Source organism: Trachurus trachurus, assembly GCF_905171665.1.
Source record: "Trachurus trachurus genome assembly, chromosome: 11".
Taxonomy (NCBI): domain Eukaryota; kingdom Metazoa; phylum Chordata; class Actinopteri; order Carangiformes; family Carangidae; genus Trachurus; species Trachurus trachurus.
Window position 1 is genome coordinate 13,938,976 of NC_139904.1, and position 26,502 is coordinate 13,965,477.

At 40.4% G+C, this 26,502-nt stretch overlaps 2 protein-coding genes across 4 annotated transcripts; one reads left to right on the forward strand and one right to left on the reverse strand.

The window, feature by feature from the left end:
* Positions 1 to 334: 334 nt before the first annotated feature.
* On the forward strand, positions 335 to 12,603 carry prrt1 (proline-rich transmembrane protein 1; the record flags this gene model as incomplete). Its single annotated transcript, XM_083981961.1, has 4 exons — positions 335 to 353; positions 5,743 to 6,083; positions 8,594 to 8,785; positions 11,954 to 12,603. 4 exons carry the CDS (start codon positions 335 to 337, stop codon positions 12,128 to 12,130), a joined length of 729 nt encoding a protein of 242 aa, XP_083838087.1. The 3' UTR covers positions 12,131 to 12,603.
* Positions 12,604 to 17,877: 5,274 nt separating this feature from the next.
* Positions 17,878 to 25,650, reverse strand: tmem268 (transmembrane protein 268). 3 transcript variants are annotated; one of them, XM_083981748.1, is made up of 10 exons: positions 25,418 to 25,650; positions 24,505 to 24,576; positions 22,628 to 22,763; positions 21,569 to 21,663; positions 21,317 to 21,424; positions 20,627 to 20,779; positions 20,176 to 20,286; positions 19,451 to 19,540; positions 19,055 to 19,282; positions 17,878 to 18,378 (listed from the first exon to the last, which is right to left on the reverse strand). In XM_083981748.1, exons 3-10 carry the CDS (start codon positions 22,755 to 22,757, stop codon positions 18,211 to 18,213), a joined length of 1,083 nt encoding a protein of 360 aa, XP_083837874.1. In that variant the 5' UTR covers positions 22,758 to 22,763; positions 24,505 to 24,576; positions 25,418 to 25,650; the 3' UTR covers positions 17,878 to 18,210. The 3 variants fall into 3 exon arrangements, with proteins under 3 accessions (XP_083837874.1, XP_083837875.1, XP_083837876.1); XM_083981749.1 differs by having other exon boundaries at positions 24,422 to 24,576; XM_083981750.1 differs by lacking the exon at positions 24,505 to 24,576 and adding an exon at positions 24,422 to 24,468 and having other exon boundaries at positions 25,418 to 25,641.
* Between the last annotated feature and the right edge of the window lie 852 nt (positions 25,651 to 26,502).

The following is a 26,502-nucleotide window of genomic DNA, read 5'->3' on the forward strand; positions in this document are numbered from 1 at the left end:
AGAGAGACCGAGCAGACAGAGCTGTGCGCTGGAGAGGAGCTGGATTTTTTACTTTAAACCACCTCAACTTATCCTTTTATATTGTTTTTTCCCCCCCCTCCATTATTTATTTTTTTAAACCGTGGGTGTTTAGAAGATGAAGACATCTTGAGGATGGGCTGCACAGCGCTTGGATTAAATAAATAAATAAAAGTCTGCATCACCGCGCACGGAGAGGAGGGATTGTTCACCAGCAGCTGGAGTAAAAAAAAAAAAAAGAAGAAGGAGAAAGAAAGAAAGAAAGAACCATCCACCCATCTATCGGATCCGAGGAGGAGGACAGAAGATCGGAGGCATGTCGTCGGAAAAACACGGTGAGTGTTTGTTTGAATTGTGGCGAACATTGAACACTGAAGCTGTAATTGACGGATCCACTTCCGATGTGAGGAAATGGGTTATTTATGACTGTGTGTGTATGTGTGTGTCGCCTGTTTGGTGCAGATCAGCTCTGTTTTTATGTGTCATCTGCATTTTCTTTCTTTCCTCTCTCTCTCTTTCTCTCCCTCTCTCTCTCCATCCATCCGCTGTTTGTCTGCACAGCGCTGTTTCTATAGGATGATGCACCGCTGTGTGGGCGCAGCCTGGGGGAGAACAAACCACCACAGGGCCTCGTCTTATGTCCATGACGCTCAATACAGAGTTTAGAGTCACACCATCAGACTTTATGTGATTATATTTATGTCTTAAGTGAATTTATTCTCGCTGATTTTGTGTATTTTCTGCCTAAATTGGTTAAAATCTTCCTTTAAAAAAACTATTTCACTATTTATTATAGTTTTTTTTTTTTGCCCCCCTTCTCCACATTTATCATCATCATTACGCACGGGCCCACGTAGGCTGCATCTGTCCTCCTGACTGTATGGATGGATATTAGTGTGGGTGTCCTTTGCGCGTGCACGTCTCCTCTTGCGCGTGTCAGACAGCCTTTAACAGTAATCCTCAGCGTCTGGTGCATATTACAGCCATTCAGTTGTAAATCTCTCCTCTTTACTTTTTCCTCACATTTGATAATGTTGAAGCAGTAGCTCAGTAATAAGCATTAGGCTATATGTATATACAAGACAGAATAAACAGTGAATAACAAAGCTGCATGTTCACACTCATGTTTGTGTGGATAATAATGGAACAGTGCAGGGATCATTTCAGATGAGAGATTCATTTACCTGCTGCAGAAGCACCTGAACGCATCTGAGCAAGGTGAGAAAACTAACAGCTGGACATTTTTATTTATTATCATTAGTATCCCCTTAAAATAAAACCCCAGCATCATTTTATCACTGCAACTGATCTGTCCACCACTGACATCTAAAATATCACAAATACAAACATTTTCATAACACCCTATACACATTAGCCTTTATTATATATAAACAGTGACGTTCATAATGAGAGAAATAATGATGATAATGATTCCTTTGTTTATAGCAGCTTTAAACACAAAGGTTTACAAAGAGACGAACAGCAGAAGAAAACACAGGCAATATGAGAACCTCCTGGCTACATGAACTGAGACCAGAAGGAGCCACAGATAGACGTATAGATGATGTAATGATGCAATTTAAAGGAGAGATAGATGTAATAAAAAGAGGTTTAAGCACCAAAGCACAGATGAAGAGCTAAGCGTAAAAACTCAAAGCAGTGAGAAACAGATGAGAGCAGCAGCTGCAATAAAATAAGATGGAAAAAGTGCTGAAAGGAAATAAAAAACAATAGAAATGGACGATACATTTATAAAATATATAGGACAGTGAGGGTGATAAAATACTCACAGGTGATAAAGCAATGCTCATCTGAAGAAAAACAAACATGTCTAAATAAAAATGACCTCAAACACATCTAATAAACAATAACATTAATATTCATTAGCCTATTACATCTAGTTGAGTTGTCGACTCAGTGGCTGCACTGGAACAATCATTAATCTTATTACATTCACATCACAGCCACACACACACACACACACACACCCATTTTATTTGTTAAAGCCGTCAATATTTTTTTTAGTAGATTTAAAACTACTGTCACGTCGGATGTTGATGTCATGATTTGAAAGAAAACTATGAGCGTGTTGCCATGGGAACAGAAACCGACGACAGCGTAACTAAAATGGATTTTAAACCACTGATCAATAGATTGTAATTAGCAATTAGCACTATTTCTATGGAGGAGTATTAGTCCACTATTGAAGCTGTAAAGACTCATCTCAGTTACATAATTTAACCTGAAATGAACTTGTTTTTAAAAAAAACACAAATACAACAAGTAAAGAAGGAACTGATGTGATAAAACAGGAGCTGCTGCTGTAACAAGTTGAATGGCTGATGTGAGTAAATACAGTTGTCAATTTTGGCTCTAGGTAATGAGACATGACATCATCAAATCATTTAGATTCAGGCTCACAAGACGAATCCACTCGTGACTCATCACCACATGTTTCTCTCCCGGTTTGATTTGAATCATTTTCAGAGGTAAAATTATTCAATAATTCACAGGAATAAAAATAAACCTGAGAGGAGGGAAGACATTTCTTTTTTTCCTTTTCCTTTTCCTTTCCTTTTTCTTTTCCGTCCGTCGTCTCAGCAACTCGAGATTTGAGATCGGTTCTTGTTCACACTTGATGAAAATGAGCAGATGGAGTGAAAACAGGGAGTGACGAGTTTCCAGTTTGTTTTTAACAACACAAACAAAACTCACAGTCATAATCATCCTCAGTAGATAAACTCTGTAGATGTTCAAGTTCTAGATTTACCTCTTTTTTTAGCCCTAACCCCCAGGTATCCACTTCTCTCAGCTCATATTGTAACATAGAAGTATCTCCTGTGTGACAAAGTGTTGTTTACTGCCAACATCTGGACTCTGCAAATCTCATGTTCCATATTTTTACTGGAAATCCTCCAAACTCTGGTTCCTCTCTTCTGTTTCACTCCAAAACTTGATTCTTTTGTAGAAAATGCTCCAGATGTGAATATAAATGATGTCATCATCTCACTCAACATGTGTATTTTATCTGATGTTTGCTGAGCTGCTCATCATATTGTCTTGTTATGACCTTTTAAAGGTGTCCCCCCCCCCCCCCCCCCCCCCCCTGTCTTGTTTCTGGTCCACTTCCTGCTTGTGACAGAGTTGGGGACTGTTATGTAAAAAGTCGGTCCCCGAGCACAAGTCGTCAGCCCTCATCACTCAGCCGGCTCTGCTCTCTGACGGCCTCCTGCTCTCCTTCCTGCTCTCCTCCTCCTTTCATCATCCTCACCTCTGTCTATCTGCACCCCCGACCCCCTCCTCCTCCTCCTCCTCCTCCTCCTCCTCCTCCTCCTCCCTCCTCCTCCTCCCTCCTCATGTCCCTGTCAGAATGGATTACCGCACCCTTAGCCGTGAAAACACGACACCCCATCAGTCATTTTCAGTGTTGGACAAACACAGAGTGGAGACAAAGCCGAAGAGCGAGAGAGTGAGCTGGAAAATGTTCAGATGCCACCCAAAAAAGCTGACGGCCGGCTGCTTGCAGCTCAGACCACGAAGATGAAGATGAAGATGAAGATGAAGCTTCTGCATCTCAGAAATGTCACATTTCCAACTGGCGATAAACACGAAACGAAAAGAGATCTTCTCCTTCCTCTTCTTCTTGTTCTATGAAAATGTCAATCACTGTCGTCATTAGCACACAAATCTGCACAGGGCTGGAAAATATCAACACGGTGGTGAAGTCTCACTGAGGAGCTGCGGTCTGTGTAAACTGTGTAAACTCCTCCTCGACGCTGAGATAAGACACATTACATCCAACACAGCTGAGCTGGAGTTAGATAACATGCCCTCACTCTCACATCGTTGTCTTCTTCATCTGCTCTTTCTATTTCTGATTCCTCCTTCTTATTCCTCCTCCTCCTCCTCCTCCTCCTCTTCTTCTTCTTTGTCGTCTTCTTTTTGTTTGTTTTTCAAGCTCTACATGGCCTGGCACCTCAATACATATTACGCGACCTACTCTGCCCCTTTTCAATCCAAGGCCTCTCCAAGATCTTCAGTCGAGGCTACGAGGGAAGAGTGATCGTGCCTTTGCTGTATATCAGCCCCAAAGCTGTGGAACAACTTACTGTACCTCCCTCAATCCGATGTTCCTCCTCTGTAGCCACCAACCTTAAAGTCTTTATGTTTCCCCAGGCCTTTGAGTGTCCCTAATGGTCTCATGTGTCAGCTCGCCAGCAGCAGCTCCAAGGTTATTCTTTATTATCACCTTTATCAAAGGTGATAATGGTGTGCAGACTTTGTGTTTTGCCTATTTCATGCAGTTTTTTTTTTGTCTGGCACTCAGCTTTTAGATTTTGTGGATGTGCCTGCAGTTTCTAGAGTTTTTCATGTGTCAGCTCCCAATGTATGTCCTTTTGTTTTAATCTTAAAGGGATAGTTCAACATTTTGGCAAATTGGCCCGTTGCCATAATCCCTACCCTCCCTTACGAGACGGAGTTGTTTTTGAGGCAGATGCAGAGACTGCTTGCCGAAAAACTGCCCCGACGGGAACGCACATCAGCAGTTTTGCATGAATTTGCTTCTAAAACAACGCTGTCTCGTAACGTTTTGTTATTATCTCATAGCGTGGTGAATGTGTATTGAATACACAATCCAACAACTACAAAACACTCTAAATCGCTCTGGTGGACAAGTTGTGACCTGCACATTCACCACGCTATGAGATAATAACAGAACATTTTTATTGTTGTCGAGTTGTTTTCGAGGTAAATTCATGCAAAACTGCTGGTGCGCGTTCCCATCGGAGGCAGTTTCTCTGCAAGCAGTCTGTGCATTTGCCTCGAAAGCAACTGTCTCGTAACGTTTCGTTATTATCTCATAGCGTGGTGAATGTGCAGGTCACAACTTGTCCACCAGAGCGTTTTGGAGTTGTTGGATTGTGTATTTGATGAGTTTGATGAGGAAAACCAAGAAATCCCATGAGCTCTGCTCTGCTCTGCTCCGCCGTTCTAAAAATAGCTTAAAGGCCCCATGCTGTGCACTTTTCTCTGGGTTTATTTACCTGCTGATATCCCTAACAAGATGTATCATTGGTTTTGAGTACCTGTGATCTGCTTAATATCGTTAATACTGCCCCTTTATGTTGCCTCTTTCTGGAGCTCTAGCAGGCACAGGTCATTTGGCCAATCAGAAGAGAGAATGAGAACCTCTCCTCTGATTGGCTCACTGTTTTTGAGTGGTGTGTGGTCGGGCCAATCACAGGCAAGTAACTGAAACCTAAGCTGCATTCATAAAAATTGAAGAAAAAAAACTGGTCACGGTGGGCGGAGTTACCTTGTGTGTGACATCACAGAAAGGAGGAAGTGCTATCTGCTCGTCTTAAATAGAATGTTCCTACAAATGGGCGGTGTGTGTTTCTCCGTTTATGACCAGTTTGATGCATGGGACAGTATATACGTGGCCCAGAGACCTCCCCAAGCACGAAAAAATAACCAAAATCACATTTTTCATGCCATGGGGCCTTTAAGGTAAGCTACTCCTAAAACTATAGGGATTATGGCAATGGGCCAATTTGCCAAAATAATGACCTATCCCTTTAATTTTCCTGGCTGTCTTAGCTGAGGTTACTTGTAATTGTGGTTCATCGAATTGTACAGCACTGTGATCAACCTTGGTTGTTTTTAAATGTGCTTTACAAATAAATTTGATTTGATTTGATTTGATTCTTCTCCGTCCCTCAGGTCTCGATGACTCCGGCCGTCAGACCATGCAGCCTCCCCCGTACCTCCCCGGCCCTCAAGACCCCAACGTACCCCAGCAGCACCCCAACATGCCTCCTGCCCCGGGCACCCAGCCCAGCTACCCTCCTCCGCCTCCTCCCCCGGGCTCAGACAGATACCTGCAGGAAACCCAGTTCCACTGCGGCCCCCTGGGACCCCCCGGGGCCCCGCAGGGCTACACGGTCCAGACCCAGGGGCCCGGGGGCACCATGCCGCACCCCCCTGTAGGATACCTCCACCCGGGCTACCCGCTCCAGCTGCAGCCCTGCACAGCCTACGTACCCGTGTACCCCATGGCGTCGGTGAGTCGGACGACACTTTGTGAAAAGATTTCATAGCTCTGACATCAGGTCGCTGCAGGATCACATCAAACTGACGCTTCAGATAAAAAGAGATGATAAATATTAATCTTTCAAACTTTCTCTCCATCATATTGACAGTCTATATGGATAAATTCATTTGCATAACCTTTAATTGTAGCCTACCTGTCCACAGCTTTCTAATCATTTAAGTGAAAGAACAGATCATAGGGAAACTGTGACATTTACTGATGAAAATATGTCTCAAATTTCCCAACAATTAATACAAAACTGTTCTAGGAAATTACTTTTCGAATCAGTGAAAAGTTATGAGAAAAATTTGAAAACCTGTGTGCTACCTAACATTGTTTGTAGATTAGACAATGTTAGGTAATGATTTTTGATAGATTTTACTCAAAATAAGAGAAACATGTTTCCTATTATATTTAAAACATCTAACATATTTGCATTTATTTATGTTGGTTTGGTTATTTGTCTTGGGACAGACAGCTACAACAGTTATAAAAACTGAATATATCCACATATCATGCCCTTGTAAAAAAAAAAAAAAAAAAAGTAAAATTGTCACTGCATAAAGATGTCTCCCATCCCCAGCCTTTTATTTCCTGCATAGTCTAAGGAAAATTAATTCCATTTCATCCACAGTGTAATTCAAAGTGGACAATGTGACAATGTGAATGTGAGTAATAAAGAAAGCAGAAACTTGACAGAAATGTCATTCGCCTCCCGGAGCTTTATGTCTTAATGTCTGGCATCAATAGCTCTTACAGGTTTTTTAGTAAGAGCAGTCTGTGTCAGTTTCCAGCTGAGAGGTCAGATGATAAATCAGAGGAGGATGTGAGATGATTAAGAAAAACAGAAACGCCTCTGTAAAATGAAAGCAGGCACCAGAAAATGAACGTGAGTCATCATCAGACAACTGATGGTGTCGCTGCTTTATATCAGTGCTGCACCGGTCCACCATGTGTCCTGACGTGAGGATCATAAATATAATGAAAATAATATTAATTTAATATTAACATGATGTAAGTTCATGCACATACGTTCTGACAGGATTGTGGGTGTGAATGTAAAATGTTCTGCCCTGTGGCATCACGGCTGTTTATAGCTCTGGTGTTTCTCCAAAACAATTATGAACACCAGTTTTTCTTTAGAGACGTCTGAAGCAACAAAAGAAAACGCACTGATTTCTCCTCTTCAGCCTTGTAGACAGACAGGAGCACACAGGAGACCCCAAAGCAGTCATGTCTGAGCTCTGCAGGTGGTTTGGTAGAAGAGCGACGCTGGTGAAAAATGTTCAGCTGGCTTTTAAGACTATAATCTTCTCTGTGATTAACTCTCGTCTGACGTCTATACTGTTAAAAAAAAAAACCTTCTCTTTGACAGACTGCTGTCAAAAAATGCAAATGATCTTGTTTCCATTTCTCTTCGCCTGATGTGAGTAAATCCTAATGGGTGCTGTATCCTACGGAAGCCCTAAGGGGTCATACACACAACATTTACATTTTATTTCCTCTGTTTTCCTGTGATAGCGAGATATTTTTCCTCACTTTTCCCAAGATAACAAGATAATTAATTTGAGAGATAATGAATGAAACGTGATAGGTCTGAGATTTCCATCACACGTGACATGTCATGCTGACTGATGTCTCCTTGAAAACCAATGTAGGTAACGTTAAGCCTCAAGTGGTTCTCTGTTTGTGATTTGTTTTGTTTTCTGGGCAAATTGAATCATAGGCAACTGGACTTGTATTTGTCTGGGAAGACGTTTCGCCTCTTATCCAACGGGCTTCATCAGTTCGTACGCAACAAGTCTCACTAGTCCGCTAGTCCAGTTGCCTAATTTGCCCAGAAAAGAACAATGACCTGGATGAATGAAAATATCCATAGACGTTTTGTTTTGTGTTTTTTGCAAGGAATGAATTAATGTTATGTGTTATGTAACAGCTGTGATGGAAATCTCAGGCCTATCATGTTTCATCCATTATCCCTCAAATTAATTATTTTGTTATCTCTGGAAAACGGAGGAAAAATATCTCTTTATCATGAGAAAACGGAGGAAATAAAATGTATGTATGTATGTATGACTCTTTAGGGCTTCCGTAGTTTCCCTCCCTCCACCTCTTTTTTTTAACCCACAATCTGTTAATAGGTATTTTCAAATGGTGATAGTTGTTAGTCATGTCACAACTTTGATATTAATACTGAAATACAGTAATGAGTTACTCAGGAATAACTGGAAAGTCCAGCTCTCAAACATAATATGCAAAAAAAAAGGGTCTCACATCTATACAGTATATATATATATATTTTTTTTATTTTTTTTACCCAGCATCCTCCTCTTTGCTCTTGTTACCTTCTTCTTATGTCTGTTGAGGATGTGTTTCGTCAGCTGCTCTGGTGTTTAAAAAAACCCAACCCAAAACACGTGCTCACATCCTCCCTCCCTCTCTCTCTCTCTCTCTCTCTCTCTCGTGTCGTGTTGTGTTCAGGGTCAGCCCTACATGCCAGCTGGAGGAGGCCACCCAGGAATCCCCCCGGGCCAGATTCATCCCATGCAAATGCCACCCAGCATCACCCTGATGGACCGCCGGCCGCCGCACGACTACCTGCCCATCGCCGTGCTCACCACCGTCTGCTGCTTCTGGCCCACAGGCATCATCGCCATCATCAAAGCAGTGCAGGTTATAACGCTGCTTCATGCTTCATCTTTTTAATCTCTGGGTTTCATCCATTAACATAATGTCGCCTTTACCGCAGACTTTGGATTGTAAACGCATCCTGAAGTCATTTTATCCGTCATTTCATCTTCTAGGAATGTAAAATGATTTTAAAAAAACAGTAAAATCCTTATTCTGTTTCACATTAAGAAAGAATATGGCTATATTGGTCCGTCCGCCGTGCACATCCAGACTGAATTATTTCAGTACCTATTGCAGGGATCCTATGAGACATTCAAGGCCCTCAGAGGACGAGTCCTACTGACTTTGACCTTAGTTTGCTACAGACCAGATGGGAGACCACTGACATGAGGACAGTTTCAACTCCTCTGAACACAAACTAGATGATTAAACCAGTTTGAAGTAGCCTAACAATTTCAACGTTTGTTTATATAATGCAAGTAACAGCCATCTAGTGTATACAGAAATGCAATTTATTTTCTTTTATAACATTTTAAAAACTTAAATGAACATAAATGAACAACACCTCTCCTTCAAACCCATGGTCCTCTTGTACGATTAAAGTGTTACTGTGGATATGAGAAGACAACGTAACAGAAAATAGACAACACAAGTCCAATAAATACATAAATAAATAAAATGAAACAAATGTGGGGAAAAAAAAGATATCTAGATGTACACGTCAAGATCTCAAAGAAACTTACGTGATCAAATGTGATTTCAGAAGAGAATCAGAGATGGAGGATGATAGTTTTGTCGTCAGCTTGGCTGCTCTGGCGTGTGCTCTTCTGACATTATGAAGTCACTCGTGTTGTTGCCATAGTTACATCAGCTGTTCATTTTCTTGTTAATTTCCATTTGGCTCAGTTAGCTGCCGTGTTTGTGAGCTGTTAAAAGCAACGTTACGCTTCCTGGTCTGCTCGCTCTTATGGATCATGGAAGTTGTGGGTGTTTTTGTCAGAGGTAGGTAGCTGATCAGGAGTCATAAATATCAAATATGTTTGAGATCAGGTTTTGATTGATTGATTCAGTCTTTATTCAGTCAGTCATCACGTAATACAACAACTGTCAACACTATGTTGTATATTGATGTGCTGATGAGAAGAAGCGATCACCGCTGACACGTCTTCTCGTACTCGCAGATGAAAAAGAGTTTATTACAAAAAAAGACAATGTCCCGGAGAGTCTCTGGTGCCAATGTGAGATCTCTCTCTTGTCTTAACCCAAATGCTTTCTACATATATGCTGGTTTATCCCAAAAACTCCACCTTCAACAAACAGAGAGGTACCACTATCCAGATGTTCCATAACCTCTGGTCTTTAGGCTAAGGAAAGACTATCAAGTATCCCCAAAAACCTTACCCCCACAAGAAAAGGGAGAATAACAAGGAACACATTTAGGTCACACTCCACAAAACAAAGGAGACCACAATTTAAACTAGACTTTGAATCAGTCATTACCTTCATCTATTAGACTACTAAACAACTAATCTAATGTCCGTATATATGCTCATAAATGTATGTGCATGCCTTCAGCAGCATTTTTACAATATAGGAAAAACTAAACCGGAAAAAAGACCACAACCAACAAAATTAACAGTAATTAAATATAGGAGTAGAAAAATACAGTAAAATAATTGTAGGCTACTGATACAACACACTAGAAAATTATTTGGACAAATATTAGTTTCCATCAAGCATTTAATCAGGGCTGATGGTTGAAGGGGGCAATTTTCATTCATGATCTCCTTGGGATGAATCCTACCCAGGTTTTTGTGCAGCTTTTTCCGTAAAATCAAAAATCAAAAACAAACCTGCTAGTAGAGAAGAAACAGCCTCACAAACATAATCCAAGCGCCACATTTTGTTTTCGTGCCACCCATAGAAGCAAAAACTCCTCCTTCACTTTTGTAATGATGTGTTATTTTATTTACTAAAGCAACGCTGGCTGAGACCAACAGTATCACTACACTCATCTGGATGACAGAACTTGACAAGCTGGTATAGGAGGCACACCATTTGAATAAATGATGGACAAGTGAACTCATGAAGTCTTTGTCACAGACCTTACTCTCATTTGAATCATAAAAATACCCATTAAGAAATACGACAGAAATATTCATGCGCGTAAACAAACCACTGAGTGTTTTTTTTTTTTTTTTGGATGCGTTTGAATAATGTGATTGTGTTGGAAACTGGATGTGACGGGCTGTTTTGCATCTCTCGCCCTCTCATCCTGTCAACACGGACTCAAAAACAAGTGAAGTAGCCGAATTAATTGCTTCTGCGGAGTCAGAAAAAAAAAGAAAATTGTAAAGCGGTAAATGAGCTGTGAATGAACTGACTCCAGCGTGAGCCAATATTTTCAATAGTTTTAAATTATGCATAATCAGGGGGAAAAGGGGTCAAAACAGCAGAAGGAAAAGCACTGGTGTGAATGTCACAGGACGTAGATTAAAGCTGCACATGCAGAAAGAGCTGGTGTTCAGTGTTAACATGCAGCTGCACTATGAGAAGGCTACACACACTTTCACTTTCAGCCATATCATCTGTAGTACTGTATGACCTCTGCATTAAAAGGCAGAGTTTGCTCCTTTTACAAGCCGCCGCCGCTCATTGATGCTATTAACATACAAAGTTAAGTTGAGCGTGATGTTGGAGAAAGTGGAGGCCTCGTGTATATAGTCTGCTGGCTCTCAGGCTTCATGTTGTGCCTGTTGTTTACCTCTGTAATGACAGGCAGGCTGTGCTGACCAACACGCACACGACAGACCGCGTTTGTTACGTAACTAACTACAGCGCCATTGTCGGTGCAACGGGACAGAATGGATTTTTTCCTCTGGGCCCTCTGCTCAGCCGGCTTTTGAGTTGAGCCGAGCTGACAGGGCGTGGACCCACCGGTCTGAGTTGTATATGTTGTTATGGTGTGTTAATGTGGAGGTTTTTTTTTTTGTGTGTGTGTGTGTGTATGTGGTGTGGCCTCTTTCTGCACATCCAGGCTCTGCTGCAGCGAAATCGATCCATTCATGGTTGTTTTTTAGACTCTCTCTCCTACTTCTTGTTACATAACACATATTCTAATTCCTCCTATCTCTCTCTTTCTCTCTCTCCCACACACCCATCCATCCCTCCCTCCCTTTCTCTCTCTTCTCTCTTCCTCCCATCACCCAGGTGCGTACGGCGATCGCCAGAGGGGACATGGTGACGGCGGAAATAGCCTCCCGCGAGGCACGCAACTTCTCCTTCATCAGCCTGGCCGTCGGCATCGCCTCCATCGTGCTGTGCACCATCCTCACCGTGGTGGTCATCATCGCCTCGCAGCACCACGACGACGACTGGGAACCATAACTCCTCCACACTGAGAAGGAAAAACAAAACAAAAACAAAAGAAAACCATATGGCATATATTAGCTAGCTAACTACTCTTTAATAATTGTTTGGAGGGGAATAGGAAGGAAGAGCATCTGGAAGGAGGTGCACTCGGACTGCTATACTGCTTGCTGGCCCTCTGTGTACAGCTGCACACACACAAACACACACACACATGCTGACTGAACCTAATACACTACGAAAGAAACCAATCACAGCTCCCATTCAAATGGCAAATACAAGAGCAGCTGTCGGACGAGGCCCAGTGTTGCTGTTAGCACGGCGACTGCTTAATATTTACACACAAGATATGAGCTGCAGGAGGGAAACAAAGCTCCTTGCATTAACAATTCATTCGACGCTGATTAATTCATACGGCCTTCACTGATGTAGTTAGATGAGAGGATAGGTCACTGTGTGTTTCCCTTTTTTTTAATGCTCTGAGTTACAAAACGGGCCCATCACAGTATCTGACGCTGGAGATCTTTTCTTTAATGCACATTTTAGTCTTACAGATAAAAAACATTCATGTGTTTTCTTCTTTAGAAACAAAAAAAAAAGTGCCATGTTGAACCACCAGTGTTGATTTAGAGAGTATGGTGTTACTGCTGATACACAGTGTTAGAGGAGGCCGATCAATACACATTTAACACACCAAATGATGGAGACTGGACTTTGCAAAGTGACTTGCTAACCAAACCTGAGTATTTATTTATGACTGGTAACTTTGTACGGTGCGTGGACATTTTTAGCTGGATGATGTGATGCATTAACTTATGAATTATGTTTGTTAATTTATCTAAAATCATTTTATTTATTAATTTATTCAATATCTACCCATGCATTAACTTTGTATGCTATAGTTTACAGTATATCACTGTTTTATTGCACCTATCTGACACTTTGAATTGGCTTAAATTTGATATCTTATGATGATGATGATATTGCACTTTGTAGTAACAAGATGAAATGACGCAGCTGCTTAGATTCATAGCTCTTATAGTGCATGGTTAATATAAATTTAGGCTAATGGGCTTCTAGTGCAAAAATTGTTTGGCTCCCAGTTGTCGGGGGAAGTATTTCCTAAAATTTCTATTAGTGTGTGGTGCAGTATTTTTCAAAAATGTTGAAGTGTCAAACCAGGAAAAAGAGACAATTTAGATGATAAATATTTGAATCTTGGGTTGTATTTTAAAAGTGTATCGGCCTATTTTGTGTTGCACATCTCTTAGCTATTTAATCTCAGACACTTGTATATGAAACTTTAGTGCAACCTTAGACCTACAAGGCAACATAACCCTGCATGTCATCCTCAGTTTGTTTCCATTTTGTCTTAAATATCGAGGCTAGTTGTGCAGCTGTGAGCTCCTGTAACGATGTTTTACTGTTGTTCTGCAGCAAGTTGGGTCCCCACCCCCCCTCCAACCCACCCCCCATGTCGGAGAACAGTTTCTATAATGTAGCAGCAGGTGTGCTGATACCGTTGCAGTATGAATCATTTTGTGAGTTTTTCAGGAGTTACAGGAAATGAATGTCTCCCAAAAGGAGAGAGAGAAAATCAACTTAATGCCTATATTATATTGTATTGTAGCACTTTCTGCTCTATGAAATCTCTCCTCTGGTTCCCTCTCTCTCTCTTTCTGTCTTTCTCCCGTCCACATGAGTTATTGGACCTATGAACATATCTCTTCTGCTCCTCCTTTCCTCTCTTGCTCCCTATGACGATGCTATTTTTAAAAGAGTTATATAGATATATTAAAATTATAAATACAAATTATGTTTGTTGACAACGAACACAAAATACAGTATGAATACAGTTTATGCTATACTTTCTTTAACAAATATCTATTATTATTATTATTAGCCTACATCATAATTTCTTGATGTATAATAAGTACATTGAACACATCTGGGTTTGTATTTATCAAACTTCTAAGAATTACATAGAGGCTACAAATTGTTCTTTTTTTTCTTTTAATTTAATATAATGTGAGTGAAGTCTCCAAGTAGCAATTACCACATAAAGTAATGACAATCTAAATCAAAATAGCCTATTTATAGCCTACTATACAAATAGCAAAAACAATAATGTATTAAATCACCATAGGATGTACGTATTATTGCAACAGTAGTTTGACATTTTGAGAAATACACTAAATAATTGACCTTCTTGCAGAGAGTTGGATGAGACAATTGACACCACTCACATAGCTTATAGCTAAACATGAAGCTACAGGTAGCAGCAAAAAGACTGTAAACAGGTGGCCTGGCTCCGTTCATACCTAACCTCTAAATAGTCATGTTTACATTTATGTTTTTTGTGATTATATAAAATAAAGACGCTGTATATAGATGTATAAACGAGTTAGTGCGCCATAGAGATGCTATAATAGTCAGCAGATTTGAACTGAGCCAGAGCAGCTGTTTTCTTTGTTGCTAATAGCTTCATGTTCAGCCATGAGGAGTGGTACCAATATTTTATTTTATTTTTTATTTTTTATTTAACTCTGCACAAGAAAGTATCATTTCTGTATATTTAAATGTGTGAGCAGAAGTAAAAAAAAAAGTGAAGGATTTTTACTTTTATCTCACACGTTAAACATTTTTGCTCTCAGCAGTTTGTTAAATACAGGCCCTTGTCCTCATCTGACTGACTTGTCGATATTTGAGTGTTAGACCAGTAAATGAAGCACGGTGCTGTTTTGTATTGTTATTGTACAGAAGGCTCTGGCAGTGTGAGTGTGCATCTACTGAGTAGAGTCCCAGCATATCTAGTTTTACTTGGCGCTATAATAGGCTGCAGCATCTCCTCGTGTGCTTTCTGATAGGACTCCTCTGTGCTCAGCCAACAACTGCAGCTGTTTACTACTGTACAACAGCTGGGAGGTGTGTTCCTCATTTTCTTTTTTTGGTTCTTTTCTTTTCTTTTCTTGGTTTTGTTTTGTTATTTTTGAGCTTGTACAGGAAATTGCAACGGGTTGCTATAGTTCAAAGAGCCAAAACTTTACCTGTGTACACAACGTGGTTCTCTTGGGGTTTATTATTCTAATAATTATGTTCATGGCTGTGTTGCACATGCATTGGTTGTTTCCGACTTAAGTTGTTTGAGTAATGAATAAAGAATCATTTTGGGTTGTGAACGAATGCAGTGGTGAAGGAGAAGGCGTCTCTCATTCTAGTTTTTCACTTCTCCATTTCTCTCCATCCTCTCCGTCTCTCTGTGGCCTCTCCTTTCTCCCCTCATCACTGAGATGCTATTTATAGTTGCCCCGGTTTTCTCCCACTCTGTCTCTTTTTCCTCCGTCAGAACATGAACTACAGTATCTCTCACTGTGTTGTGTTTAATCATGGGAGGTCTTGCAGGATTGTGTATTTACAGCCATCCATTTTTTTTAATTGTTTGCGTACATCACCTGTGCTAATTGAAGACCGTGCCTTCCCATCCAGGCAGCTTATTATATAGATATGAACCTAAATTTAAGCACACGGTTACATAACGTTTTAAATTGCACCACATCTGTAAAACATCCCATGGGTTCAACAAGGCTGGTCCAGATAGAAATAATTCAACAACCAGCGAACGGATTCATAATGTGCAGAGGATGAACCCCCTGTAGATAAACCGTACACGTAGGTCAGAGGAAACTTATCAATTATCAATGTCTGAAAAATCCAGGTCGTTTGAAAACACTCAACCATCTTTCTCAAGGTATTTTCAGACTCTTCAAATACTCACTCAGTCTGAATAACAAAAATGATCATATAAGCCTCTTTCCAGAAAACAAAATAAAGATGGCAGCCAAACTAAAGAGTAACCACTTTGAAAAATTATTATCATGTGTGTGAGACTGAATAATATTTATCTTAGGCATATAATCAGATGAATGACAACTATTTTTAACCAATTATTAGTCATGAGGTTAACAATGACAGTTTTGAGTCAAATGTCTCAACAATAATTGATTTACAGAGAAATGTCTAATTTTGAGGAATAAATTACAAGAATGCATTTCCTGAAAGACATACGGGTGAATGTTGAAAGCTGAACGCCATTACTGAAGCAAGGCTGAATGAGCTGCGGAAATTGTTGAAACAATGCTGAATTAGCTGAAGAAACTGCTGAAGCAATGTTGAAAAGGCTGACACTAAAGCTGGAACATACAGCCTAAAACTTGTAAGCTGAGAGATATGCCCTTTAAAGGGCAAAAGTAATAGGAATGTTAAAAAAGGTAGAAAAAATGTAGAAATCCTGAATGTTTGAGTGTAACAGTTGAATATTTCGAAGAGTTGAAATCAGCTAACCTGAAAGTAAAGAAAACTGATGAACATTAAGTTAACATAGGTGTAGTTGAAGCAATAGCTGGGAATACATTAAAAACATTGAACTTGAAAGAAGGAGGCTGAATTTGTATGAAATGGTTGTTCTAAACAATAAATAAAATATATTCCAATTGGCCTGTTAATGATGCATTCAACTCATAAATAACGTCACATTTCTGTGTACATTAGCAGTTTTAAGAGTAAAAAGTAGTGATATGGATGTTGGCTGCATGTTAGCATCGATCATGTGAGCAAGATGATGTTAGCATGTAGCTGGAGGCACCACCATCACATAATAAGCAGCTACGGTGGCCATGGAAACAGCGTAACTATCAGAGACACCCTTTCACATTGAGTGCAGTTATGGAATTGCTGTCTGGAGTATCCCAATTAAATGTTGCACATATGAACAAACACCATTATCCTGGCTTTCAGGAACTGGATGAACTAGGAAACGTATTCTGTTTATGAGTAATAAAAGAAAATTGAATGTTAAACGATAATCAATCTGATCAAAGGGGCAGACTCATTTGATAGGCTACGGATCGTGAAAAGTATTGTAGTGCTTGTTTACTAGTGTGCATCTCACTGTCGCACTGTTTTCCACATCATGTTACTCTAAATTAAATGGTATCTGCTAAAAGGTGAAGTACAGTCCGGACCTGCTGGAACATATCAGGAAGAGAAGTTGGATGGAGAAACCAAAGGTGGGAGTGGAGCCAGTCTGTGTGTGCAGGATCACAGATGGTCATTTAGCCTCCTGAGGAGAGCCAGCGTCTCTGAGATCATTTAACTTGGCCTCACGCTGCACGCCTCTCTCCTCCATCACACGGTCCCAGCTTCCCCCATGGGTCGGCCATGCTGGCTGTTTTCGCTGTGTGTGTTTGTGTCATCCTGCAGCTCCCTCGCTGGGCTGTCATCTCAGCCGCAGCATCAGGACTGATGGATGATCACTGGTAATATTAGAGAGAGAGCGAGAGCTGGGGTATAAAGCCAGCCTCCTGCACATACAGATACTGTACGGACGGATAACTACACACCACCTACACAAGTGAAAAACACAAAGGTGTGAAAGCGCAAAAAAAAACCAAACACAGATGATTCCTTTGTGCTGCTGCTGAGATTTGCAATAACTGAGCCAGGAAACTAAAGCCACTGATTCATGTTAAGCCCCCGTTTCAGCATCATTACACACCTGCATCGAGGGGATTTTCAGTCTTTCTCTTCATGCTTCCACTATCTTCGTCTTTATATCCCTTGTCAATCCAGCAGTGACAGAGGAAGAGCACATATTCTTTAAAACACAATCATGTACTGTAAACATACGTCCTAAATTCTAGCAGCATCTATAACAATCCACCACTGTTTCCAAATCAGAGAACAAAAGACAAATATTGTAGAATCTCTTTGCAAATCACAAGAATCTATTTATTATTTGTGGACAATAATTTAAACAGTGTATAGTACCTAGTGCCTAGATTGTCGTGTATACAAGAGTACAAATATTGTTTTACAGCAGCTGGAGGGACCTGTGCTCTCACTCTGACAGCGTTTGGCAGGGTGCAAATGGACAAACATCCAGGTGGTGCCAACACAGAGCTGGCACAGAAACAGGTACGGTTGCCCCACAGGCCGGAGAAACAGACATAACAGGTCCTTCACTGGATCACAATGTCCATGTTTCCCCTGGAGGAAGTCTCAGTTTGTCTGTCCAGCAGGTTTCTGGTTGGCCTGTCTTGTCATTGGAGGATCTTCTTTTTGATGAACTGGCAGAGGCAGAGCGGCGCGGTGCTGCAGTGGTTCCTCCGGGATCGTAGGCGGTGGTGCGACGGTCCCGACAGCTTCTCAGACACCAGCAGCTTCACGTAGGTCGCACTGTACGTCATCAGAAGCTGGTAGGCCTTATCCTGCAGAAAAGGTAACATTACTAGTATTAGTAATTCATAACCTACATATAATTTCACACACTTTAAATCAGCAGCTGTTATGACAGGGCTTCAAACTAACTTTTTTTACTAGGAGCACAGTAACTTAAATTTAGGAGTGCAAGCAGAAGATTTGGGGGCATACACTATAAACTGACTTGCAAAGCAAATATTCCCGTTTCCTTTTCATTCATGATCCTCACACACGTTGGCCTGCCACCTGTAATGACAGCTACCAGATTCTTTGAGTTGCCACTTCCATGTTTCATCAGTGGTTAAAAACAAACAAACAAACAAAAAAAACCCGGTAAATTTATGTGCAAGTAGATGGAAAAATATAAATTTTAAGGGCAAAATGCCTCCATTTAGGGGCAGTCTGGAGCCCTGTATGAGGATCTTTTAAATCTCATTTGCTTTACAGTGTTGGAAGTAGCCTAATGTTTAACTGTACTTTTTGCAGAAACAACTGGTGAAACTAACTAGTTTTTCATATTAAGTTAAAAAAAATTGCAACGCAAAACTTACTTTTCAATGCAACTACTTTTATGAAGCAGTAATTTGTGAAGTAATTCAATTACTTATGAGAGAAATAACTGTGACTAATTACTATAATTTTCAGTAACATGCGAGTAGGGAGTCTTGTCTTGTCTTGTCCTACCTGAGCAGGTAAGGCTCTGTCAGGCATGAGGCTGTAGTTGGTGGTGACTTTGGCGCTCTCCCTCTGGCTCGATGAGCAACCTGCATCTTCTCGTTGGAGCAGAGGCCTCTGTTCCTCCAAGTCCTGCTCCACATCCGAGCCGCTGACCTCGGGGTCAGCAGCAGCAGCAGCAGCAGGTGTGACCTCGCTCACGAGGACGAGATGGGACATTTTCCTCTTCAGCTTTTTCTGGTGAGAAAAAAAAAAAGTGACATGTGAAAAAATGAAGACCGGGGATATCTGTCCAACAGCACCTGGAATTATGTTTCTATTGATCCGAAGGGAGGACAAACATGGGGGGAAAAAATCGACAGAGCAGCAGGAGAACAGAGCGACAGATGTACTCCACTCACTCACCTGGATGTCGTTGGCCACAAAGCTGCGCTCCTCTAAAGTTTCAGTCAGTGCCCTCAGACAGCGGGACATGTCCCAGTGTACGAAGAACAGCTACAGACACAGAGACACAGGGAGGTGAATGGGGTTGTGTTAGCTGACTGTTACCGTAAAACTACTCAAATTTAACTCAGTGTGATGAACTAGCCTGTTTCCAATCAGTTAAATCTCTACACCTCTTAAACTACAAAGTGTCATTACAATAACTGTTTTTTTTTTGTTTTTTTTACAGTATTGTGCACGTAAAGGTCGGTTTTGCATCAAACTTGTTCCGAATTTTAACAGATACCTAATATATCAGAATATCTTTTTGTGACAAATCTACAAACACATGTGGACTATTCTGTGTATGGTGCAGCCATAAGGAAAGGTGTATTTGATTTGAATATTTTACCACTTTCTATTGTTTTTTTATACCACCAAACAACTGCTAGTGTGTATTTGTTTTGTTGTGTTATGTAATGTGTATGTTCATCTTGTTGTGTAATAATCTGCTGTTGTTGTGTCACACTTGTGTCATATAATTCAGTACTTGTTTCTTAGAAAAGACACAACACACACACTAACATCTGTGTTGTCAGTCCACGCAGCCTGCAGTGACAGAAGTTGTGGTCAAATGTATTTGTATGTTTTGCTCACATGGAGCGTCATATGGAGCGTCATATTCAGATGATTTTAGGAGAACAAACCTGCATGACCCCAGTGCAGTTCTGCACCCAGTCGGCCACAGCCACCAGCAGCTTGTGTTTCACCATCCTCTCATTGACCTGGATTAACCGGACATCTAAGTTCATGTTGATCTGGGAAAGAAAACACACACACAGATAATCACTTATCTCACACACTAGTTGTATCAACACTGTAGGAGATTTCTTTTTTGAGAACATACTGTAAGGACGTTTATTTGTCATTGTATTGCTACAACGAAATTATGTTGGCACTCAAAAATAACACACATAAAAATTCATCATCATCAAATACATTATTACACATAAGGTAGCCTATTAAGAACAAAGGTAAAAGAAAGTGTCAAAAAGTGCCAAGTGCATGTTTAAAAGGTGCTTAGGTAAGTAGAGAATGATGAGGCAGATTGTTTTGCACATTAAATCTCACAGTTTCAGTTTTGATTTCAAAACAAACCTCCTTGTTACTGTGGTGGAGGATGAAGATGATGGCGGTGGTGAGGAAGATGGCGACCAGGCTGACGGAGAGACAGAGGACCCAGTAGTCGCTGACAGTGATGTAGAGGTGGAACGTGGAGAACACGGCGCACCACACCACCACATACAGCACCTGGTGGAGGCAGCGTGAGATCAGGCTGTAAACATTACGTACGTGACACTAAATAAAAAGCATAAAATACTCTGAGACACAGCAGGAAACAAGCATTGAAGACAAAGCTTTTACATAAATGAGGTGACTGATATAAATCTAAGAGTTTTTATCAAAAACTCTGCATATACATTTACAATCTGACCATAAATGGCATATAAATATTAACCATGTATATTGTATATTATTGACAGGATATATTCTTATGTTTTATATTTAGATATGTGGAATTTGGGGCACTGAATAGCTCAGTGGGTTGAGCAGGCGCCCCAAAAATATACTTTAAAAGATGTGGGATTTTATATGTAGCACTGTTAGATATCAGTTTCCCATAAAGTATTTCTGATTCTGACTGTGAAATATAATGCTGAACAACTACTGAAGTTCCCCGCTTAAAAAAAAAGAGAGATAGCAGTGCAGAGGAAAGGGCAGGGAGGGGTATGGGCAGAGTAAACAGGTGATAAGATCAGACAGAGGCAGACAGCTGGACGATCGTACCGGTGCCAGTATGAAATGGAAGAGAGCCGAGTTGAAAACCATGTATCTCCTGACTGAGGGGACGTCCAGAGCGGTTTTCAGTGGAGCCTCCATGTCTGAGACGGGAATCTAAAGGAGGATGAACACACAAAAGAGAATAAATTAATGATCCAAACTGACCTCATAGGTAACATGATGAGGTAATGTGGGTCTGAATCTTGCAGTGTCACTGTTGTGTTGTTTGTTCATGTGTGTGTGTGTGTGTGTGTTGACCTGGAAGCCGTCGCTCTCCAGTTTGGCCCGACACAGAGACAGATCGAAGGTGGGGTTTAACGACGAACAGCTCGGTACGGACACAACACACTGACCTAAGAATAAAGGAGCAAGAGTGTGTGTTTAAGAGAAAAAGAAAAGGCAGAGGGACGTATTACATTACATACGGTAGGCTATATAGTATATGTAAATGCTGAAAATAGATGTATGACAAGAGGAAAAGTTCTTGTTGTGAAGGACATATAAAATCAAAATACATACACGTCAAACTTTTTTTTTTAATCTCATTCCAATAGGAGAAAAGTTCTGGTTGCATTAAGTGGTAATGTGTGTAAAATGATGCAGAACTCATGCAGAATATTTCCCTTTGATTAGATGGTGCAGCTTCCTTGCGTTCCAGTCTGGGGTTTGAATATTTCACTCAGTGCAACCATTATTCAACGTCAGTGAGGAGTTGTAACTAATGCAGATTATCTACACTTTGTGATCCTGAAGACAGCGTGGAAAAAGACGATTCTCTCAACCTCGGAGCTACTTAAGTGTAAATTGAATGCAGGGGGAAAAGAAGCCCAGCGTCTGTGTGATGTCTTTTTACTGGCATATAAAGCATGTGAGCTCGATGTTGCACATGACTGCATGGTGATATTGCTTCTTTAATGCTCTGTGAGTTGTGGTACAGTGAAACAACGGTCACAAGGAAACCTAAAATAAGATGGACTGACTGACCTGATCTGTTTTTGTTTTGCTTCAGTGACACTATGTTGAATATTTTTTAAACAAGCACAACAGAGCAAAAGGTCACAAAGCACTGGAAGAGTGATCTGAACAACTCAAGTGTAAAGCTGATGAGCTTCAGTGTGATTGTTGTGCCTGCTGCAAAAATAATTTATTCAGGTTAAAATAGAGTCAGTCAGAAAGATGCAGAGATCTTGATCTATCTCAACATTCAAGTCAATTTGCCTGCATGCCTGAACGTTTACATGCAACAATACAAAATATGTTTTCTTCAGTATGGTTTATGGAATAAAAACAAATAAAGAAGGGAAGTATTAGGCCTACCGTTTGACCAGCTGGGTCTGTTGTTGTTGGCTTGTGGTTGAGCTTTGGTTTGTCTGGTCTGAGCGTCCACCTCGCTCTCCGTCGCAGGACAGACTCCATTTTGGTCCTCCTCCATCACTTCAGACGTCATCGTATCCTGAGGGTGAAAAGTTTGTAATATTGCAACACCTTCAGCACCTGCAGCAACTTCTTTTCAGAAATAGAATAAATAGGGTAATACTGATAAAAGGCGAACAGCCAACATTAGAAAATGTGGAAGTGGCTACAACAATGACTATTCATAATTTCAACACACTTGCTGACTTGAACAAACTAGAAGTCCCCTCATGACACTAGTCTTGCATCACTTATCAGAAACAATAAATAACTAAGAGGACTGTGGTGTGAGAAAAAAATATATTCAAAGAATTGGTGTCAGTGTTCATGTGACTGTGAGTGACAGGCCTACAGGAAGGTGATATGTTTGTTGATTAATCAGCAAAGGGGAACTCCTATTGCAGTTTAATAATAAAGCAAAGGTTAGCATTATAAGATGTTTCCCAATTCCAGTGTGTGTGTGTGTGTGTGTGTGTGTGTGTGTGTGTGTGTGTGTGTGTGTGTGTGTGTGTGTGTGTGCTTAAAGCTTAATTTACTGTTAAAAATAAGAATCAGAAGAGTTAGCAGGTTAGCAAAGTGGTAGAGTAAACCATTCAATAGCTTAAGGTAGGCTAATGTTAGCTTTAAAATAAACAGGTGAAAAAGCTTTTGTTAGCTAAAAGTAACTAAAGTAACTAAAAAATGTGATGCATTAAAAAAAATCATAGTTCAAAATCAAAGTTCAAGTAGGCCTAGCCTAGTCAACTGATTGAACAGCACATTCACTGAAACAGGCGGCTAAAAATAATAACCAAGTGAATTACTTAGTATTAGCAACATGTAGGCCTAATGGATGAAATAGTTGACGTTAGATTAGGCTACAATTTATATAGTGAATGTTAACTCAGATCATGGTTAAGTTGAATTAGATAACAAGCAGCTGTTGGTAGTAGCTACAGTTGGCTAAAGGCTGTAGCTACAGTTGGCTAAAGGCATTAAGTTAAACCAGTGTAAAAGTGTTAATGTAATGCTAAGGCTAATGGATAAACAGATATAAATAGGTAATGTCGGTTAAATATTAGAAATAGTTGCTAAACATTGAAATATTGTGAATTTGTGAGTAAATTGTCAAAAAATAATTAGTATGAAAAGTCAGAATGAACCGTGGAAATGTTAAGCTGCTGCTTAGTAGCTAGTGTTAAAACCACCACACATGCAGACGATTCAGTCACATCAAAATTGTAAAATTATATCCACTTTAACATCATTAATGCTGTTAAATGAGATCAGTTTATGAGAACATATCCGGCTGGTGGCAGTGAGGTTGTATTGACAGTGCTGTGGTGGGGACACATGAGACAGAAACGGTTGGGATCCACTAACAGATAATGTCACAGCTGAAGAAGCAGGACATTCACCAGACAAGTGTAATCTCTCTCTAGAAAGCTCCCTTTAGATATGCCGCAGCCTTTATCTCTGATAAACATGCTCACGGTGTAATTGAAGTGGCTAAAGAAAAGCAAGAAGTCTCCAAACTTGCAGGAAACCAGATTACTTCTGCTTTCAGGCCTGCAATGTCAAAGCAAGGGTGTTATCTGTTTGCAGAGGCATAACGGTAAGAGGCTATTACTCCCTTATTGAATGGATTCAGTTTAGAGGAGCAGACTTAAATGAATTTACATTTTTATGAGGCGTTAGTGCTGCCATTATCTGTATTACCTTTGCAGCGAGATGTCCAGAGTGTCACATTGTATCTCTCGCTGGGACTGTTAATAGAGGATAAGAGGCATCAGCACACACACCTGAACAGGTACTCTCCTCAGCACAGCATGCACAGCGCACGTCCTCTGATCCTCGTGTCAACAGCCTAATATCTGTGAAAGAAAGAGGAGAGGAATAGATAAAACCGACTCCTTGTAGGTCTCCTCTCTCTCTCTTCTCGCCTTCCTGTCTGTGACTGAGCCACATTTTAGCACTGAAGTGTGAAAACTCCTCTCTTGCAGCCATGATGTCGGCTTGTTTCCTTAACTTCTATCTCAGGTCTCTCTCTCTCTCAGACACAAACCGCTCCTCCCACCCCGGTAGTTCATTTTCACTTCCTTTTCTGTAAATAAAGTTACATCGGCTCTGAATCAATTCATCACTGTCTGCTTATACACTACTGCACCTGCTCAGGAGGAAAAAATAAATGATAAAACTCTTCCCACACATGCAGCAGAAGGATGCGTTTTTGCACAAGCTGCTTCCTCAGCTGCTACACTGAGGAAGCGGTGACATTGTCTTGAGCTGCACACAAACAACTCACAGTGTGTTATCTTGAAATTGCATCTTATCTGTTTATGTCCACAGCTGCACACTGCAGAGACTCATCCTAAAGATCACCTTGAGTATACTGTAACTTTGACTTGCAAATTTGACCTTTTTCTGTGTCGTTTTACAGGCCAATCCAGCAGGAAAAAAACAAAAAATCAACCTTGGGCACTATTTTTGTCCATAATTTAAAATGAAGCTTGCATATTGTGCAGGGAGGCCACATCTCCAAAAAGTTTTAATATTACTGTAAAAGTAATCATTGGGCATGAGTGTGCAGAAATTAAAGGGGAAGCTTTCAAGTCTGTGACTGCTGTGCGTAGTGATCTACTTCTCAGTGAAGCCTCGAAACAAAAACCAAGTAAAAAAAAAAGTCCATATTTCACATGATTAAACACATCCTACCTGCATCTCAGATAAAATCCATCATGTCTAAAAAGCTGTGACGAGCGCTTTTCTCTCTCTCTGTCCTGCTGTGACCGTTGTTGTTGTTTCGAGGGGACATTTCCACATAAAGGTTATAGTTGCCTTGAACACATCAGTCTACATCTCGCTGTGTTGACAGACTGTGGCGTATGTTACTTTCACACTCAAATGAGTTTCTTTCCTGCTTCTCTCTCTCTCTCTCTCTCTCTCTCTCTCTCTCTCTCTCTCTCTCTCTCTCTCTCTCTCTCTCTCCCTCCCTTGAGAGGCGTGTGACTCAGATCATCCGGCCTCATGACTGTAGGAATGTGCTCTGTGCTTCTCAGCTCTCAGACACACAACAGTTAAGAAATGGTGAACTAGTTAAACCGTTTCTCGAATTCAAAGGCTAATTAAATAATAATAATAATAATAATAAGTCTATAAATAGTTATTCTTTTGATGCCATAGTGATCTTGTGATGTAGTATTAAAGTCTGTGTTTTTAATGAAATCTAATTTACTGACGTGTGTGGGGGGCGAAGAGTTTGTTTTCATTGGCATCATGTTGTAGCTTTACTGGAACTGTTACACAATAACTCATGAAGTCCAATAAAAGTCATTGGTCAATGGGGGTCATAAAGGTGTACAATTCAGTGCCTACTTATGAAGACACTGGGTTGAGCTATACAATCTCTACATTGTACCTAGGGAAAATGAAGTGTTAGCAGAGTAAAAAAGAAAAAAGACTTTATCATAAAAGCTGACATGTAAAATAACAACAACAACAAAAAAGTTCAGAATAATTAGATCCGAACAAGATAATTTGATCCGAATCTTAACACATCACATTGTATTTGGTCATAGGACTGCCATGTCAAATCAAATTCATTCAAATGAGAATCCACTGATTACGTAGGCCTATTAAAGTTTGAGGTTTGCAGTTACAATGTCTTCATTGAAAGATGAACTCAACACTTTTCTAGTTTGGAGCAACAATGTGACTTTTTTATTGTGTGTTTTTGCCTTTGTTTGATAGTGACAGGAGACATGTGTAAAATATATATTAGAAGAGAGAATGTGGTTTCC

What these genes read in the sequence shown, in the direction of transcription:
- tmem268 (XM_083981748.1), bottom strand. Translation starts at nt 22,757, where the DNA reads ATGACGTCTGAAGTGATGGAGGAGGACCAAAATGGAGTCTGTCCTGCG. An exon ending in TCCATTTCATACTGGCACCG is followed by an intron (nt 20,780 to 21,316) that starts GTACGATCGTCC and finishes TGCCTCCACCAG; the next exon opens with GTGCTGTATGTGGTGGTGTG. An exon ending in TTGTGGCCAACGACATCCAG is followed by an intron (nt 19,283 to 19,450) that starts GTGAGTGAGTGG and finishes TTTTCTCACCAG; the next exon opens with AAAAAGCTGAAGAGGAAAAT.